The 17,140-nt window shown below is 40.9% G+C and overlaps 1 protein-coding gene across 1 annotated transcript in view; it reads left to right on the top strand.

Moving 5' to 3' along the window:
* The first annotated feature begins 804 nt into the window (after positions 1-804).
* Positions 805-17,140, top strand: part of nav2a (neuron navigator 2a) — a 797,383-nt gene continuing 781,047 nt past the window's right edge. The window contains exon 1 of the mRNA XM_039749336.1: positions 805-1,072. Within this exon, the coding sequence (XP_039605270.1) occupies positions 860-1,072 (213 nt within the window). The 5' untranslated portion in view covers positions 805-859. The remainder of the gene's footprint in view (positions 1,073-17,140) is intronic.

Below are 17,140 nucleotides of genomic sequence, written 5' to 3'. Positions count from 1 at the left end.
ATAAATACAGTGTGTTTCTACTTTGCCCTTTTGTCAGAGTTGCTTGGGATAGTGAGGTGGCTACCTAAAATTATGATTGATTCAATAATATAAAGAGAGGAAACTTGCCTAAGTACAGTGTATTATATGTTGTAGAGTGTTATTCAACAGTAAAGATTTAGAAAGCAGATGCATGAATTTGTTTTATTTGCGTCACAGGTACAGCAGAGAAACACATTTTTAAATGTAATAATACCAAAATGGCAGTGAACATCTTACCATAAAGCATCTGAACAGTCAATGAATACTATGGGTTTATTATAAAAGAAATGACTCCTTAGGCTCCTGATGGGAAGGAACTGTTCAAAAGGCTAAACTGGTATGAGACTCCTTAGATTGCCTTTTTCATTTTTAAATGAGTGGTTGATGCAATGTTGTTGTTTCTTATGACTGATTTTGTTTTTCTCCTTGTATTTCAGAGGGGCTCGATGAAGATAGCCTTGCATGGAGAAGTGCAATTTTGAGCCTTGTTTCAGGAGTTACAAAGGCAATTATCAGCCGTCATCTCAGATTTATTGATGTGCACGGAGAGCTTGGTGTCTCTGTAAAAAGCTATGCTTATTATATCAACCCAGTGGATTAAATGCACATTTACAACTTTATTGACATATAAATTACACGAAGCATGAAAGCTAGGGGATGTGCACTGCTTTAGCAATAATGAAGCAAAAACCACCGGCCCTCGCTAACCTGGTGCTTTTCTGCATTGCTGAACGTGTTGCTCCTTCAGGGATTAAGCACAAATAGATCTTGTTGGTGGAGATGACTTGTCAGTAAACAAAGCAACAAGGAAAATGCTACTTTTTTGTCCAGCGATGGAATGAATTCGAAAAAGAGGATTACTTTGGATGGAATATTTCCAGGGTTACAAAAGAAGGCAAGAGAGAGACTGAGTGGCTGTGTTCCTCCCTTTCTGGATTTATTGGATATTTGTATTTTTTTTCTTTTTTGGTGGGCACTGGAAATGGAACCAGGACCCGAGTCGAACCAGAGGAGAAAGCCAGTGACACACGGATTAGAGGATCAGAAAAGGGTAAGCAACACTTTTATGGATGGGCTGCCCAGCTGAAGGGGAGTGTCAGTTGTCACTTGCACTTTGTAGTGGGAAAAGTGGCACGGCCAGCCCCGCGATCGCTGCCTTCTAAGCCTTGGGATGAATTGCATGTCAGCCTGATTTATGTGAACGCCTGAGTCTCGCTTATCTCTGTTGTCGTTTTGGAAACACGTGTGGCTGTATTTGTCTGTGCTCTCCGGTTCAAGCAGAAAATATTACAGTTGGGAGGAGGTTGGTGTTCACAAATGCTGGGTTAGTCAAGTTTTGGTTTGTTACACTTGCTCTGGTACGTTGGCATGATCTCCTAAGGCTAATGTTATTAAGCTGCTGCGAAGAAGAGTTCAACCACATCTGCTTATAACTTAAGCAGAATAAACAATGGGGATTCATAACAGTTAATCGTAAACGCATCCACGTGCGATAAGAAAAATGTATGGTGGCCATTTGTTAAATGTTGAGTTTGCTAATGTTGCATTTGGGAAGCTGTCATCCACTGCTTTCATGTAACTGAGGTCTCTTTGATTAATTAGTTACTTGTAATGTTTGGGTGCTGACTTATTTTAAAGCACACACACAGTAAGCCGAACTGTCATCATTTGAGCTGTGATCGGAATGATCCCCACCAGACACGCCAGCCCCCAGCGCTTAGTCGAGTGTTAGTTAAACTAGATAGACCTTGGCTTGCTTACAAATGCTGACAAGGTTAGAATGTATTATTCTGGTAACACAATTAATATGCAGTTAGGGCTGTCTGCTGGCGTTGTTGACGGCTATGCGAGTCTACGGTTCCCATCTGTTCGTTTTTTTTTTTTTTTCTTGTTGACCATAGGGTGCACTTGCGTGGTGTCAGGCATCTAAAAGTCTAATCTAACCTTGTGTGAGGAGGCATTGGCAGCTGGGGTAATATCAATTGGTTACGGTTTGATGAGTCTTGTTTTAACTTGAACTCCCAGCTTCACGGAGATTATTACATTTATAATGATATATGTATGGTGTATTTTAATGACACTTTACGCATGGCTTGTCTCATTCGCTTGTTTGCTGACTAAATAAATCTCAATGTAAGACCACATTTTCATTTCGTGTGACCTTTTTTGAGGTAAAACAAATGGTTAAGTTTGCACTTGTGCAGGAGCGTCAGTTTTTTTATGCTGTGATCAGTATTTTCTTCTTAAATTTAAAACATGACTTACAAATAGAGACAATATTCTACACACTGCACTGTTGCCAACACCATATATGAATTTAGGACCAGTGAACCCTTCACAGCCATTCTTAAAGAATGCTTTAGTAGTTCAAATGGCTTAAACTTGTATATGTGAGACTCGGATTGTGTGCACGTCACTTATGCTACTAATGTCACTATTTGATTTACTCCCAGTGTTTTTGGTTTCAGACTGACATTTGATTGACATTGGTGTCTGCTCCCTGTGCACCTATGGTATCAATGGCTTTGGAAAAATTAAATGAGCGAATAAATGATACAGTAATTCAATGCAATAACCTGTAACCTGTTGAAAGATAAAACTTTTTCTTCATGACATTGATTAAATTGTATTAATCTGCCTTTGATGAGTATTGGTGTATGGCTGTTGGCAGTGTTTTGCTTTCTTCGTGCAACTATATCTGAAAATCTAGCAGTAACACAATGCTGCTTTCATAAGTAGTCTTTTAGGAATGTGAATATTATCACCTAAAATGGATTACTTAAAACACACCAACATCTCTAATTTATTTGGGATAAGAGTGTAATTTACTCAAGCTATCAAATTTAAGATCTGGCATCTTTATGTTGGAAAGCCCAATTTTAGGTCAGGTCAGGTGAGGTTGGGGAGCATCCACTGGTGCAGCACATTGCCACACTCACCACACGACAAAACAGCTCGGGATCCTGGTTGGCAAACCCTCAGGCAGACACGAGGTCGAGCCTCACCCTCCAGAAATTTTCCAAGCCAGGTGTTACTTGGATGTCCCCTTGGCCTGGTCCAGCCGCTCAGGCCCTCAACAATAAGGATGCTGTGAGCCCGATCACCCTCGGGGAATCGTGCCATATGGCCGTAGTGCCGTAACTGATGCTCCCTCACAATGCAGGTAATGTGCCTCATTCAGGACTCTGAGCAACAACTCGTTCAATACAAAGTCAAACCAGCAGTACTCAAGGATTCTCTGAAGAGACACACTACTGACGGAGTCCGGTCTTCGTCTCAGGTCCATGTCTCGCAACCATATAGTATGACAGGAAGCACCAGGACTGCAAAGACTTGGACCTTCGTCCTTTTGCAGAGATATCGGGAGCGCCACACACCCCTTTCCAGTGACCTCTTGACCCCCATGCTCTCCCAATCCGTCTACTGACTTCATAGAAAGAGTCACCGGAGACATAAATGTCACTGCCGAGGTAAGTAAACCTCTTGACATGGCAGACAAGAGGTTATTAAAGGCCTGGCCAATTTCTCATTCCTTAATTTTCATTTCATATAGTGGCACTGACCGCATGCACTTTTACAAGGCACTTCACAGGGCTGATGATTACAAAACATACAGTACCAATCTTAAAAAATGAACTGTAGGAACACTTCCATCACAGAGTTAAGAAATGCACTACTGGCAGGGTCCAGAAAGATCTTTAAGGCTCTCTTATTGTTTTATTAAAAAGTGTTTGTGTGAGTTTAAAACATTAATGAAAGAAATGAAGCAGTTCTATAAGCTTATTACTGCTTCTTCATCCCGTGCTTGTTCATGGGGAGATGTAACATTTTCAGACCCTGTGAAAATTATTATTACTGTGTGTTTGTTACTCCTACTGTATTTGCACAGCACGTACCCAGCAGTCCTCCTCATCAGTACCCTTCTCTGTCTTAAGGCAAGTTAAAACTTAGGTATTTGTATTTTTGTAGAACTGGTAATATTTAACCATGACAGTAGGTGTGGGTACCAAAACCAGTCTGGTATGGAGACCAGTTTTTTTATGGAGAAATGAACATCAGCACACTGGAGTCCCTGGACAGTGATGGATTTGGGGGGAAGAGATACTCCTTGATCAGTGGGATTAAAGTCAAAGGCCACAATACACATGAAGGGTATCCCTACTAGCAATATCACCAGGCTACCTGAAGCTGTCGTGTACATTGCAATCAGCCTCAACCTCTGAATTGTTCTTCTTATCAGTGTTAGATGTTCATTAGAAAAAAGCACATCATTATTATTCAGCAAGTCTTCATTTCACCATACAGAGGTTAGTCCAATACATTTGCAGTCAGGAAATGCTAATGAGTTTCCACCACGGTCTCCACTGTCAAGTTTCTCCAGAGAGATAGCAGTTTCATTTGTATGTATGATGGTGTTTCCCGTTTTGCAGGTTTGTAATTGAAATATGCAAAACTATAGGTAAGCTTTTATTGGATGTTCTCAAGTTCAGTCCTGGAGGGCAGCGCTGGCTGCAGGCGTTATTTTTTTTTTTAACTCAGTTTCTTAACTAGAAGCCAAACTTTGCTGATAACAGAATGTGTTATTTAATTTTGCCACATCAGGTCATTCTTATATTGTACATTTTTCCTTGCCGGGGGTATCATCCAAATGATTTATGAATTGAGTAGTCATTCCTCAGTCCTCCACTGTTCTTCTCTTGCACTACTTTCGAAACATTTTATTAAAGAATACCTTTCATTATGAGCACACACGGTTGTGAATGGGACCACGTGAGATGCTGAACTGCTGGTTATTTTGTCATTTGCTGCCTTTTGTAAAGTGGCAGCTGGCTAAAAACAAAAAAAGTTTTTGAAAACAAGGGACACAACTGTTTAAGGTTAAATGAAACAAATAAGGATTGGAAGTCTTACCAATCATATTCATGAAAATAAGGCACAGAAGTATTACTTGAGCATTAATTACTTCAACCAGCAAAAATTGGCTTCCAATTTAGAAAAACCTGCCACTATTGTGACCCTCCAGGACTGAACATGAGGACCCCTGCTTTAAACTACAATGCTTGGTTAATTGATATTTGTGTCATTTGACACTCCTCTCCATGCTGTGCAAGTGTTATGTTCTTTATGCTTTGGCTATAAATCAAAGCTGCTGCGAGGCAAATAAAGCTGTACATGTTATGGGTAATAATAGTAGTTGTACCACCATATATACAGAGTGCTGTGAAATTCTTACTTACAAATACATCGCCACTTCCAAACACCAGGCATTAAAACACATGCCTTGTTTATTTAATAGAAACACAATAATATATAGTGGCGCAGTGATAGCGCTGCTGCCTTGCAGTGAGGAGACCTGGGTTCGCTTCCCGGGTCCTCCCTGCGTGGAGTTTGCATGTTCTCCTCGTGTCCATGTGGGTTTCCTCCGGGTGCTCCGGTTTCCTCCCACAGTCCAAGGACATACAGGTTAGGTGCATTGGCGATCCTAAATTGTCCCTAGTGTGTGTGTGCCCTGCGGTGGGCTGGCGCCCTGCCCGGGATTTGTTCCTGCCTTGCGCCCTGTGTTGGCTGGGATTGGCTCCAGCAGACCCCTGTGTTAGGCTATAGTGGGTTGGAGAATAACTGACTGACAATAATGTATGTTATGAGAAGCTAAACATTTTAGAAATTACACTATAAGCAATAAATAATAAACTATTAATAAAGACAACATTTCTGAAATGTTATATACCATCTTTCTTCGTTGTATTTATTTATTACTGTTACATTAAGAAGTCAAACAAAGTGACACCTTTTATTGGCTAACTGAACCAATTATGATATGCAAGCCTTCAAGGCAACTGAGGCCTCTTCTTCAGGCAGCTATTAGTACAGAAAGTTCCCTGTGTTTATATAGATGCCATGACAGAAACAGCATTGGAAAACCTTTAAAGTGTCATCTCCAAAGTATAAAATGAACAGCCTAAGATTCATTTAGCAAGAGAGGAGAACAATGTATGGTCAAGATCTTATGATAAGATAACTAATCCTTTGAAGATTTTGATGAGTTTTCCATACAATGCAGTCAAACTGTCTGGGTCAGTCAGAGTGATGTAAACAATCTTCAGATCTGGTCATAAAAGTCTCTTCTCCATTTAAACATGTTGTAATGTGTTCAATTTTATAATCAGTTTAACTTCCCATTCCTTTCTTTCTTGTTGTGTCTTGATGTTGCCCATTATCAGTCCTACTCACAGTATCCATTGCTGTTGAAATGAGCTCCAACAGGAACACCCCTCTTCTTCTTCTTTCGGCAGCTCCCATTAGGGGTTGCCACAGCGGATCATCTTCTTCCATATCTTTCTGTCCTCTTCATCTTGTTCTGTTACACCCATCACCTGCATGTCCTCTCTCACCACATCCATAAACCTTCGCTTAGGCCTTCCTCTTTTCCTCTTCCCTGGCAGCTCTATCCTTAGCATCCTTCTCCCAATATACCCAGCATCTCTCCTCTGCACATGTCCAAACCAACGCAATCTCGCCTCTCTGACTTTGTCTCCCAACCATCCAACTTGAGCTGTCCCTCTAATGTACTCATTTCTAATCCTATCCATCCTCGTCACACCCAGTACACATCTTAGCATCTTTAACTCTGCCACCTCCAGCTCGGTCTCCTGCTTTCTGGTCAGTGTCACCGTCTCCAACCCATATAACATAGCCGGTCTCACTATCGTCCTGTAGACCTTCTCTTTCACTCTTGTTGATACCCGTCTGTCACAAATTACTCCTGACACTCTTCTCCACCCATTCCAGCCTGCCTGTAGTCTCTTTTTCACTTCTCTTCCACAATCCCCATTACTCTGTACTGTTGATCCCAAGTATTTAAACTCACCCACCTTCATCAACTCTACTCCCTGCATCCTCACCATTCCACTGACCTCCCTCTCATTTACACACATGTATTCTGTCTTGTTCCAACTGACCGTCATTCCTCTCCTCTCTACAGCATTTCTCCACCTCTCCAAGATCTCCTCAAGCTGCTCTCTATTATCGCTACAGATCACAATATCATCAGCAAACATCATAGTCCACGGGGACTCCTGTCTAATCTCGTCTGTCAACCTGTCCATCACCATTGCAAATAAGAAAGGACTCAGAGCTGATCCCTGATGTAATCCCACCTCCACCTTGAATGCATCCATCACTCCTACCGCAGACCTCTCCACTGTCACACTTCCCTCGTACATATTCCTGTACAACTCTTACGTACTTCTCTGCCACTCCTGACTTCCTCATACAATACCACAGCTCCTCTCCAGACACCCTGTCATATGCTTTCTCCAGGTCCACAAAGACGCAATGCAACTCCTTCTGGCCTTCTCTAAACTTCTCCATCAACATCCTCAGAGCAAACAACACATCTGTGGTGCTCTTTCTTGGCATGAAACCATACTGCTGCTCACTAATCATCACCTCACTTCTTAACCTAGCTTCCACTACTCTTTCCCATAACTTCATGCTGTGGCTCATCAATTGTATTCCCCTGTAGTTACTGCAGTACTGCACATCCCCCTTATTCATAAATATGGCACCAGTACACTTCTTCTCCACTCCTCAGGCATCCTCTCACTTTCCAAGATTCCATTAAACAATCTGGTTAAAAACTCCACTGCCATCTCTCCTAAACACCTCCATGCTTCCATAGGTATGTCATCTGGACCAACAGCCTTTCCATTTTTCATCCTCTTCATAGCTGTCCTTACTTCCTCCTTGCTAATCCGTTGCACTTCCTGATTCACTATCTCCACATCATCCAACCTCTCCTCTCTCTCATTCTCTTCATTCATCAGCCTCTCAAATACTCTTTCCATCTGCTCAACACACTCTCCTCGCTTGTAAGTATGTTTCTATCTTTATCCTTTATCACCCTAACCTGCTGCACATCTTTCCCAGCTCGGTCCCTCTGTCTAGCCAATCGGTACAGGTCCTTTTCTCCCTCCTTAGTGTCCAACCTCTCATACAACTCATCATGCGCCTTTTCTTTAGCCTTCGCCACCCCTCTCTTCACCTTGTGCCTTATCTTCTTGTACTCTTGTCTACTTTCTGCGTCTCTCTGACTATCCCACTTTTTCTTTGCCCTCCTCTTCCTCTGTATACTCTCCTGTGTTTCCTCATTCCACCATCAGGTTTTATTTTCCTCCTTCCTCTTTCCAGATGTCATGCCAAGCACCCTTCTTGCTGTCACCCTTACTACATCTGCTGTAGTTTCCCAGCTGTCTGGTAACTCTTCACTGCCACCCAGTGCCTGTCTCACCTCCTCCCTAAACTCAACCTTGCAGTCTTTCTTTTTCAACTTCCACCATTTGATCCTTGGCTCTGCCCTCACTCTCTTCCTCTTCTTGATCTCTGACGTCATCCTACAGACCACCATCCTATGCTGCTTAACTACACTTTCCCCTGCCACCACTTTGCAGTCTTCAATCTCCTTCAGATCAACTCTTCTGCATAGGATGTAATCTACCTGTGTGCATCTTCCTCTACTCTTGTATGAAACCCTATGTTCCTCCCTCTTCTTAAAATACGTATTCACCACAGCCATGTTCATCTTTTTGGCAAAATCCACTATCCTCTGACCTTCTTCATTCCTCTCCTTGACACCATACCTATCCATCACCTCCTCGTCTTCACTGTTCCCTTCACCAACATGCCCATTGAAATCCGCTCCAGTCACCACTTTCTGTCCCTTGGGTACACTGTTCATCACTTCATCCAACTTACTCCAAAAGTCTTCTTTCTCATCCATTACACACCCAACTTGCGGTGCATATGCACTAACAACATTCATTATCACATCCCCAATTTCCAACTTCATAATCATTACTCTGCCTGACACTCTTTTCACCTCCAAAACACTCTTGACATACTGTTCCTTCAGAATAACTCCTACTCCATTTCTCCTCCCATCCACACCATGATAGAACAACTTGAATCCACCTCCAATCCACCTGGCCTTACTCCCCTTCCATTTAGTGTCTTGCACACACAATTTATCAACCTTCCTCCACTCCATCATATCTGCTAAAACTCTCCCCTTACTAGTCATACTGCCATCAATTAAAGTTCCTACCCTCAGTTCCACTCTCTTTACTTTCCTCTTCTCTTCCTGCCTCCGGACACATCTCCCCCTTCTTCTTCTCCTTCTTCTTCTTCTTCAGCCAATAATAGCCCAATTTCCGCTAGCACCCTGTTGGCTAACATTGCTGGTGGCGGTCGTTGTTAACCCGGGGCTCGACCGATCCAGTATGGAAATTTGTATTGTTGTCTGCATATTTCCTGAGGTAACCCTCCCCATTTATCCGGGCTTGAGACCGGCACGAAGAAACACACTGGTTTGTGCATCCCCTGTGCCTGGGTTAGAAACACCCGTCTTGCCATTCTTAAATTGTAAACTGCATACATTTATTCTTTGGCGGAGTATTAAATGCCAAAATAACAAACATGCACTGTTCACTTAAAAATATTTTCATAGAAACCATACAGTAATACAGACATTGTGTTCCAAAAAAAAATTCCAAGAAACTGAAAGCACACCCTCCATTCCCTACCCAGTTCAGAGAACTATATGATTAGGGAGCCCTGTTCAATGTGATTTGTCAAGTAAATTAAAACCGCAAAAAATTGTTTGGCAAAGACCCAGTTCTAAGGCACCATTGTAACTAATGCATCTTCATAAGCGAAAATTGTATAAAAGTGCTATGTGTAAAACTCAAAAAGACAGTGAACAATTGGAACAGCCTTCAGGCTTCACATTAGGGCTGGGAGGATGTTGCTTGACATGTCTCTCCTGCCTCTTTTCCTCTGGAGCACACTGCAACTGTCTTATTTAGTGTTTTCGAGACGGAGGATCTCTCGGAGGCAAGTCATTTTTGTTTATGGCAACTGCAGGACCAATACTGACCTTCACGATAGCTCTTGAATAATTTTGGCAGGCCTGGTATGTCAGTTGGGTTGACTGCTGATAACGATGCAGCAATCCAATTCTTCATTGTATTTGTATTGCTTACTGTGTCTAACAAATTTATTTGTGTGTCATAAAACAAGGGGACTGGCTGCTAAGATTACTTGATTTATATATTTTTGCAGTAACTACTAGCTATTTGAAAAATGTGCTTTTTTTTCCCCTCGCTTCTCTGTGAAAGATGCCGTCCAGGCTATTCATCACTCTTTCTTTAAACTTTGCCTGATCTCGGCTAGCTGCTATGCGCTGATGTCTATTCGTGTGCTCCCACGTAGCTAGCAATTAGTGGATTTTTGTAAAAATAGAATGTGTCAACTGCAAGTGTGAATTTCAAATAATTAGACATTTCAGTATTCACTGATTAAAAATGACAAGTATTCAATCTTTAATTAGCATTATTGGCCTTCTACCTATTATGTGTTTTCCGAAGATGGCAGTTACTGTGCAGGGTTGTTGTGAAGTCCCATGGTGCCATTTCACCCCATTACTACTCAGTCAGTCAGTCATATAACAATGTCATTGAGTATGACAACTAAAATATTTTATTAAAATATATTATATAGAACAAATATATCGTATATAACTGTCAATCAAGGTCCTAGACCTTTTCATTGCAATTTGAGACCACTTACAGCCTTTTGGTGGGCTGTGTGGTTGAATAGCTTTCTTGCTTACCCTATTTTGGACAATTTAATAGTAGCCTACAGTGTAAGATCCACAACGGTGTCAAATGCTATAAAGCAATTCAATTGCACTGTTTGTCTTCTAGATTTGATTTGTTGTTTTGTGTGCTGCTTGTATGTAAAGATCCAGGGTGCGAGAGATGGAGGAATGGAATAAGCCTCTGAGCACCCATTGCTGATGAGTGGCTCAATAAAGGATTGTTGGCATCTTTAGTGCTCTTCTGGTATTCAGAGGCGCTCCCGCGTTCTTATCCCTTTGTCCCTTCATGCATGTCACCTGCTCCACCTTACCTGGGGTTAGAGGCAACCCATATGCCACACTGTTCCCCAAGCTCTCTGCTAGCTAACTCAAGTTCAGGGTCCAAATCAAGGTTTTCCAGTGATAAAACCTCAGAATCAATGGGCTTCAGCAGCTGGGAAACACATCCAATTAAAGTGCTCTTCAAAGCACTGTGTCTGTGCCCCCCTTAACTGCTGCTCACGGACTGCTTTATAGCCCCCTCAGACAGTATGTCACCACCTGAGGAGTATGTCCCTGTAAGGTTTGGTCCCAGAGCTCATTACATGTATATACATTTATGAGTTTCCTCACACAATTTTGTGTGGTGCCGGAGCCTATGCCAGCTGCACTTAGCACAAGGCAGGAGAAAACCCTGGGTAGGGTGGCAGACTCCCTGTTACACCCATACTTTTAGTTAAACTCTGAAGAAAACTCACTCGGACATGGGGAGAATGAGCAAACTCCTCACAGTCAATGTTCAGCAGTGAGATTGGCACCCCATATGCTGGAACTGTGTTATCATGCTTCCAGTAATTCCTTTATGGTGTTTATGACACTGCTGTGTGACCTGTAAGTGACTGGTATATCATCAAGTGAGTTTTTCTGTTGTGTAAACCATTTTTATCAAGAAAGGCATATGGATAAGTTGCATTGCACCTCTCAAACTACTTGGTAATGCTTTTCAGACGATTGAGAATTATATCCTTAACAACAGCCTCCAAACATTTGAATGAGGCTTCACCCAGTTGGCCATGCCAGTTATAGGTTCAAGGTGCCCAGAGGGCTCAAACCACCTTAAATGGTGTGCTTCTATCTTGAAGTCTTTTTGTATCGCTCAAGTCCTCATCCTGACATGAACACTGAGCCCAGCCACCCTGCACAGGAACTTCATGCTGACTCCTGCTTTGAACTGCTTCAAAGCTTCAGATGTCTTTTACCAGCCACTAGTATCCATTGCCTTTAATATTCACTCAACTACTGCCATGACCAAGAGCCATAGAAACTTTGCCATCATAGCCATCCTAGTTAGTCTTAATACTGTCCCCAGTACATCAATAACATATGAAGACTTTCTGATTCATTGAAAGGTGGCAAAAACCACCGAAAATGTAATCTCCATTGCTTTATAAGATTTCCAAAATGAGACCTTTATTTTAGCTTAAACTGACACGTGATAAGTTGGTCTTCTTGGTCACATGGGAATGCTACCGGAATTGATGGATAGTTAAAACTGAAATTAAGAAAATTGTTTCATTTGACCAGAAAACTAGCGCTGGAGGGTGAATATACTAGTTTGTCAGATGAACTGTGCATCTCACAAGAATAAGTTTGCATCTGTTGTTAAACTATAAAAAAAATGAACAGACGTTTATATCCCATTGTCTTTGGGACAAGGAGGGAGCACTTGGGTAGAGTATAAGGTCATTCTGGGAAGATCGGTATCCCAGTGGTTACATGCAGATTTTAAAAAGTCTGGAACAAGTCCAGTTAGAAGCTGACTTGACACTGGTGTGAAAGATTTGTTCCTGCTGGTTACGATCTTTAAGTGAACGTTTACTTCAATAGTTGATATTATTAGATTCTCTATTTGTTCTCCTTTTCAGACATTTTTAACAATGGCATTACATTTTCCATGATTTGTTATAGCAAACACTGCCAGTGCACTGTGTTATGCCAATGATTGAGAATTTTGCCCTTACAGCCTACAAAAATTAAAATAACTTGCTGCACTTAATAAGCGGAAGGGACAATGTTGGTTTCATTAGTAGCACTTTTTGGATAATGCCACCTTTGTGTTTTTATAAACTGGGATTTCCCCAAAGCTGGGTTGAGCACAATGACATGTAACTCTAGAGTGATGTGATCTTTAATGGACTAGCACCCCATTTAGGACTGGTTCTTGCCTTGCCCATTTTAAATTGTGGTAGATTCTGGCCACCATAATTCTGTCTTAGATTTAAAAAATAAGCAGGCAGAACTGACATAGTCATAACAGCCCATTTAATGAGGATATGGCTTTTTGGAATAGTAGGTATCTGAGGAAACTGTTAGTATTGCCAGTTGCACAATTCTTTTGCTGACAGAGTCCTCCTCTATCTGGCTGGCTGTGAAACAACTGTTGAATGTCAAAGTGAGCCCAATAAACAGAACCAGCGACGGTAGTGGCAGTGGTCGTAGAGCCATTTGGGGTTTATAGTTCTTCTGGTTTGGTGACCTCATAGTTGTGAAGGCAGCAGGCTGACGTGTGACTTGTCTTCTAATTGAAAACTTTCTTCTGTGGTCTCTTTAATTCAGGCCTGGTAGGCTCAATCCGATTATTAAGCTCTACCGAGCCATACAGTTAAAGTGGAAACGTTGATACCTTCAGCAAAGTATCTGAATGAGATCCTGGGACAAGTTAGCTAATCAAACAATCTTGATATTCTTATTTTCTGTTTATGGATCCATGTTATGTTACTTTTCATTCTTTGTATGAAGGTGATAAAAGGTTTAGTGGTACTGTTTGGTTTACTGGTCTTGTTTCACATCCAGGTGAAATATGTGTGTGCTTTCATGCCTTACTTTACAAAACATTTAAGATGTTTAATGCAAATTGCATTAGTAATCCAAATATGCCTTTAGTGTCAGCATGAAGTGGATGCTTAAATATAGGATGTTAGTTGTTTCCTGCAGGCACGCAGAACAGCCTGCATTTCAATAAAACTAGCAACAAATGTGTAGGTCAGAAGGGCTAATTAACAACCAACATATATACATTCAAAAAGGAATCTCGTTTGTTTATGTACCTCATGGTGCAGTGCTCCCATGACCCCTTCTGCTTTCTGAAAATGGGAGCCTGTCTGTGCCAGTAACTCACTTGGAAGACAGTGCAATTAATCACGGGACAAGACGACTACAAAAATAAACGGTGTTGTGAGAGCACTGTTAAACAGCTCTGGTCTGTGGTGATGCACAATATAACCACAACCAGCACCAAGGCCTTCATACACAAACCAACAAGTCAAACTTGCTAGAGTGAACCTGCTAGAAGGCTTTATTAAAGTGAAAGCAGATGCTTGTGGCTCTCAGATGGTAGTGGCGACTGTCAATTAGACAGGAGACTCATTCTCTATCGTTTAGTAAGATAAGGCTAGTTGTAATAAAATATATTTTGATAAATATTGTTTCATTTCTTTTAAAGCAGACTTTGGGATGATTCAAGGGACTGAGAGAAGGGGGTTGTTGTCTTTTGGGGGTACACCAAAGGGATTCATTGACAGGCAAAGGTCTGATACATGTAATTCTTTAGAATTCTTTTTTTCCTTTGCTTTAGCTAGCAAACATGGTTGGCATCAATAACATGGCAGTGCCCATGAAAATAACACACAAAGGCTGGCACCTCTCAAGAAACACCCCAAACAAATTGGTGTTGTATAACATCATGGAAATAAAAATGATAACAACTAAAATACAAATGGCAATAATTCATAAAACTACCTAAATTAAACAGGAAGTTCTCAAATGAGTTTCTGACAAATAACAGAAAAAACAGAGCAGGTCATCTTCTAATAAAATAATGAAAATACACAGTTAGGCGAAAAGCAAGTTAAAGGAGCAGAAGCAGAGGCCCAGTCCCAATACACAGGCAGGCAAAAAGGGAATTAATGGCAGATGGCGCATGGATATTTACAGTGGGTCCAGTCCTAGGATGGAAGAGAGATGTTACTGTGGCCCCTGATTCTTTGTTCTTCTTTGCTGTGCCTGTATGTTTATACATATAAAATAGTATATAGACATTATCCCTGAATCCAGACATTTGAGGATGAGTTTGGAGACAGAAAAAGGTCCCCAAGGTGCATATTCTTTACAAGCAGGACTCATCTGCACATCAAGTTAATGGCCTCCCCGAACTTATTTTTTTACAGAGTCAGATTTCAGTTACCTTTTAAAATGAGTGACTGGATTTAAAGTAAAAACAAAAAAGGTAAATGGAAAGTAACAGTTCCTCTTCAAAAGTCAAAGTTTAGCAAAGATGGAAATGAAACTTGTTTAACACCAAAACAAAATTCAAGCCAAAGTGTCACCATATTGGAGGATAAAAAAGTTAGGTAGTAGAGGGCCATCATTCAGTACAGTGTTAGCAGGAAAGCTGAGGCCTGACCTGAGCTGATCGCTTCATGTATGGTGACCTCTTATTCGTTAGCCTTCCTTGCCTTGATCTGCTGTACTGATTCAATTTTCTTGGGTTCTTAAAGAATCTCACCCTTGTTTAGCATCTCCAACATTCCACTTAATCCTGAACCAAGTTCTTAGTGGCAAAGCTATTCATATTATTTACATACAGGAAAATAAGTGTACCTTTGTATTTGAAGTCATTGTGTTGGCTTCCTTCTTCCAGCTCACTGTGTAAGACTACTCAGCACATTTAATATGCCTGTGCTCCAGTTAGTAAAAAAAAAAAAAAGTAATTAATTGTAATTAATCCTGATCTAATTTCCCTTTAACAAAAGCAGCTATTCTAAATGTGCAGTAATCATAATAATATTATAAGGCTTGTGGAAAATTAATGGAGCTTTTTTTAACATCTATTCATTTTCTGAGTCCAGTGAGGAAATGAAGTGCAGCAGGTGTCAATTTATGTACCAATCCTAAAACCATGGATTCAGCTAGGGGTCAAAAGTGTGGCACACAAGTGCTGTTCATGCTTTTTTCTGTAGTGTCTCATGGTGGTTGGCAGGTAGCTGAGAGTAGAGCTCCCGTCCAAACTGCTTCATGGATAACATCCAGCAGGAACTCTGCTGCACTTAGAAAGGTGGAATGAGGAGAGACCTCTGCATTCTTTTAAACTCCTGGCTGTGTTTTCTGGGACTGCTCCACAGCTTTCCTATTCTGTTATTATATGAAGTGTAGTGAAGATGGTTTGCTCATAGGTGTCATGAAGTGATACACCTAAATAGCAAATGTCTTCAGGTATTCAGGTATTGTTTCATTCAAATGTCAATCAAGGGACACAGTGTATGAATATTGTGTCACTCTATACAGGATGGATCCATGGGATTTTCACCATTTACATGAACTCCTGTCAAGCAGAGATTGACAGACACTGTGAGTCTGTAGACCAGGTGATATTTAGCAAATAATTAAGTGTTTGTGTTTCTCAGTTCAGTGCAATTGCACTTTTGTATTTCCCACATGGAGTATCTGAGCTTCGTTGCCGTTCTGCATCCTTGAATAGTTTTTGAAGTTGTGTGTTATGAAATTGCTTTATTCTGCTGTATTGAACCCTGCTGTTAGTTGACTGACTATAGCTTCTACTACTTTCAAGAACTGTGACAGCCTCTGTCAGCCCCCATCATCAATGTTTCATGTTCGATTGTAGCACTAGTCATTGGACTGATATTTCTATGTCAGTGTCCATTTCTTAATTCTGTTTATGAAAATCCATCAAGGCACATGTTTGAGGTGGATGCATGGGCATCTACTAAAATGTCTTTTTCAAAGTCACTTAAATATTTAGACTTGTCCAATGTTCCTCTTGATTGTTCTCATAAACTTGATCCATTCTCACTTGCCCACCTGCTTTGAACAACATTGTAGATTGATAAAGGGATATTAGATTATATCAATTGCTCTGTGAAGTCCAGTGATTAAGCTGTGTGATGCATTTGTGAGGCCTTTTTGGGAATGCTGGGTCAAGTTTTGTCCTCCATATTATAAGAAAGAGTAGTTCAGATAATAGCTATTAGAGTTATGAGCTATGGGGAAAGATTGAAGAGGCTGAGTTCTCTTTATCAAGCAAACAGAGATTAGAAGAGATTGGAAACCAACAGTACCTGTCCATGAATTAATTGTTGAATTATGTATAAATGGAGGCGATGAAAACTGTAAGAGAGAAAGTCAGAGATAATGACAGACAAAGTCATAGTCAATATCAATGTCAATTAATTTATATAACACATTTTGAAATAACTGCTGTTGAGCCAAAGTGATAGATTATATAATAGAATCGGAAAATGCCATTGAATACAAAAGAGTTTTAGCCTTCTCTTAAACAAAGTCAGTGATGATAATGTTCTTATGCTAAGAGGTAAGGTGTTCCATAATTTCAGAGCAGCACTGGCAAAAGATCGATCATCCCTCAGCTTTAACCTAGTGGCAAGCAAGAGCTGGTCAGCAGATCTA

This window comes from Polypterus senegalus, chromosome 1 (assembly GCF_016835505.1).
Source record: "Polypterus senegalus isolate Bchr_013 chromosome 1, ASM1683550v1, whole genome shotgun sequence".
Classification (NCBI taxonomy): domain Eukaryota; kingdom Metazoa; phylum Chordata; class Cladistia; order Polypteriformes; family Polypteridae; genus Polypterus; species Polypterus senegalus.
Note: the sequence above shows the minus strand (reverse complement) of the source record. Positions and strands in the feature narration are given on the sequence as shown.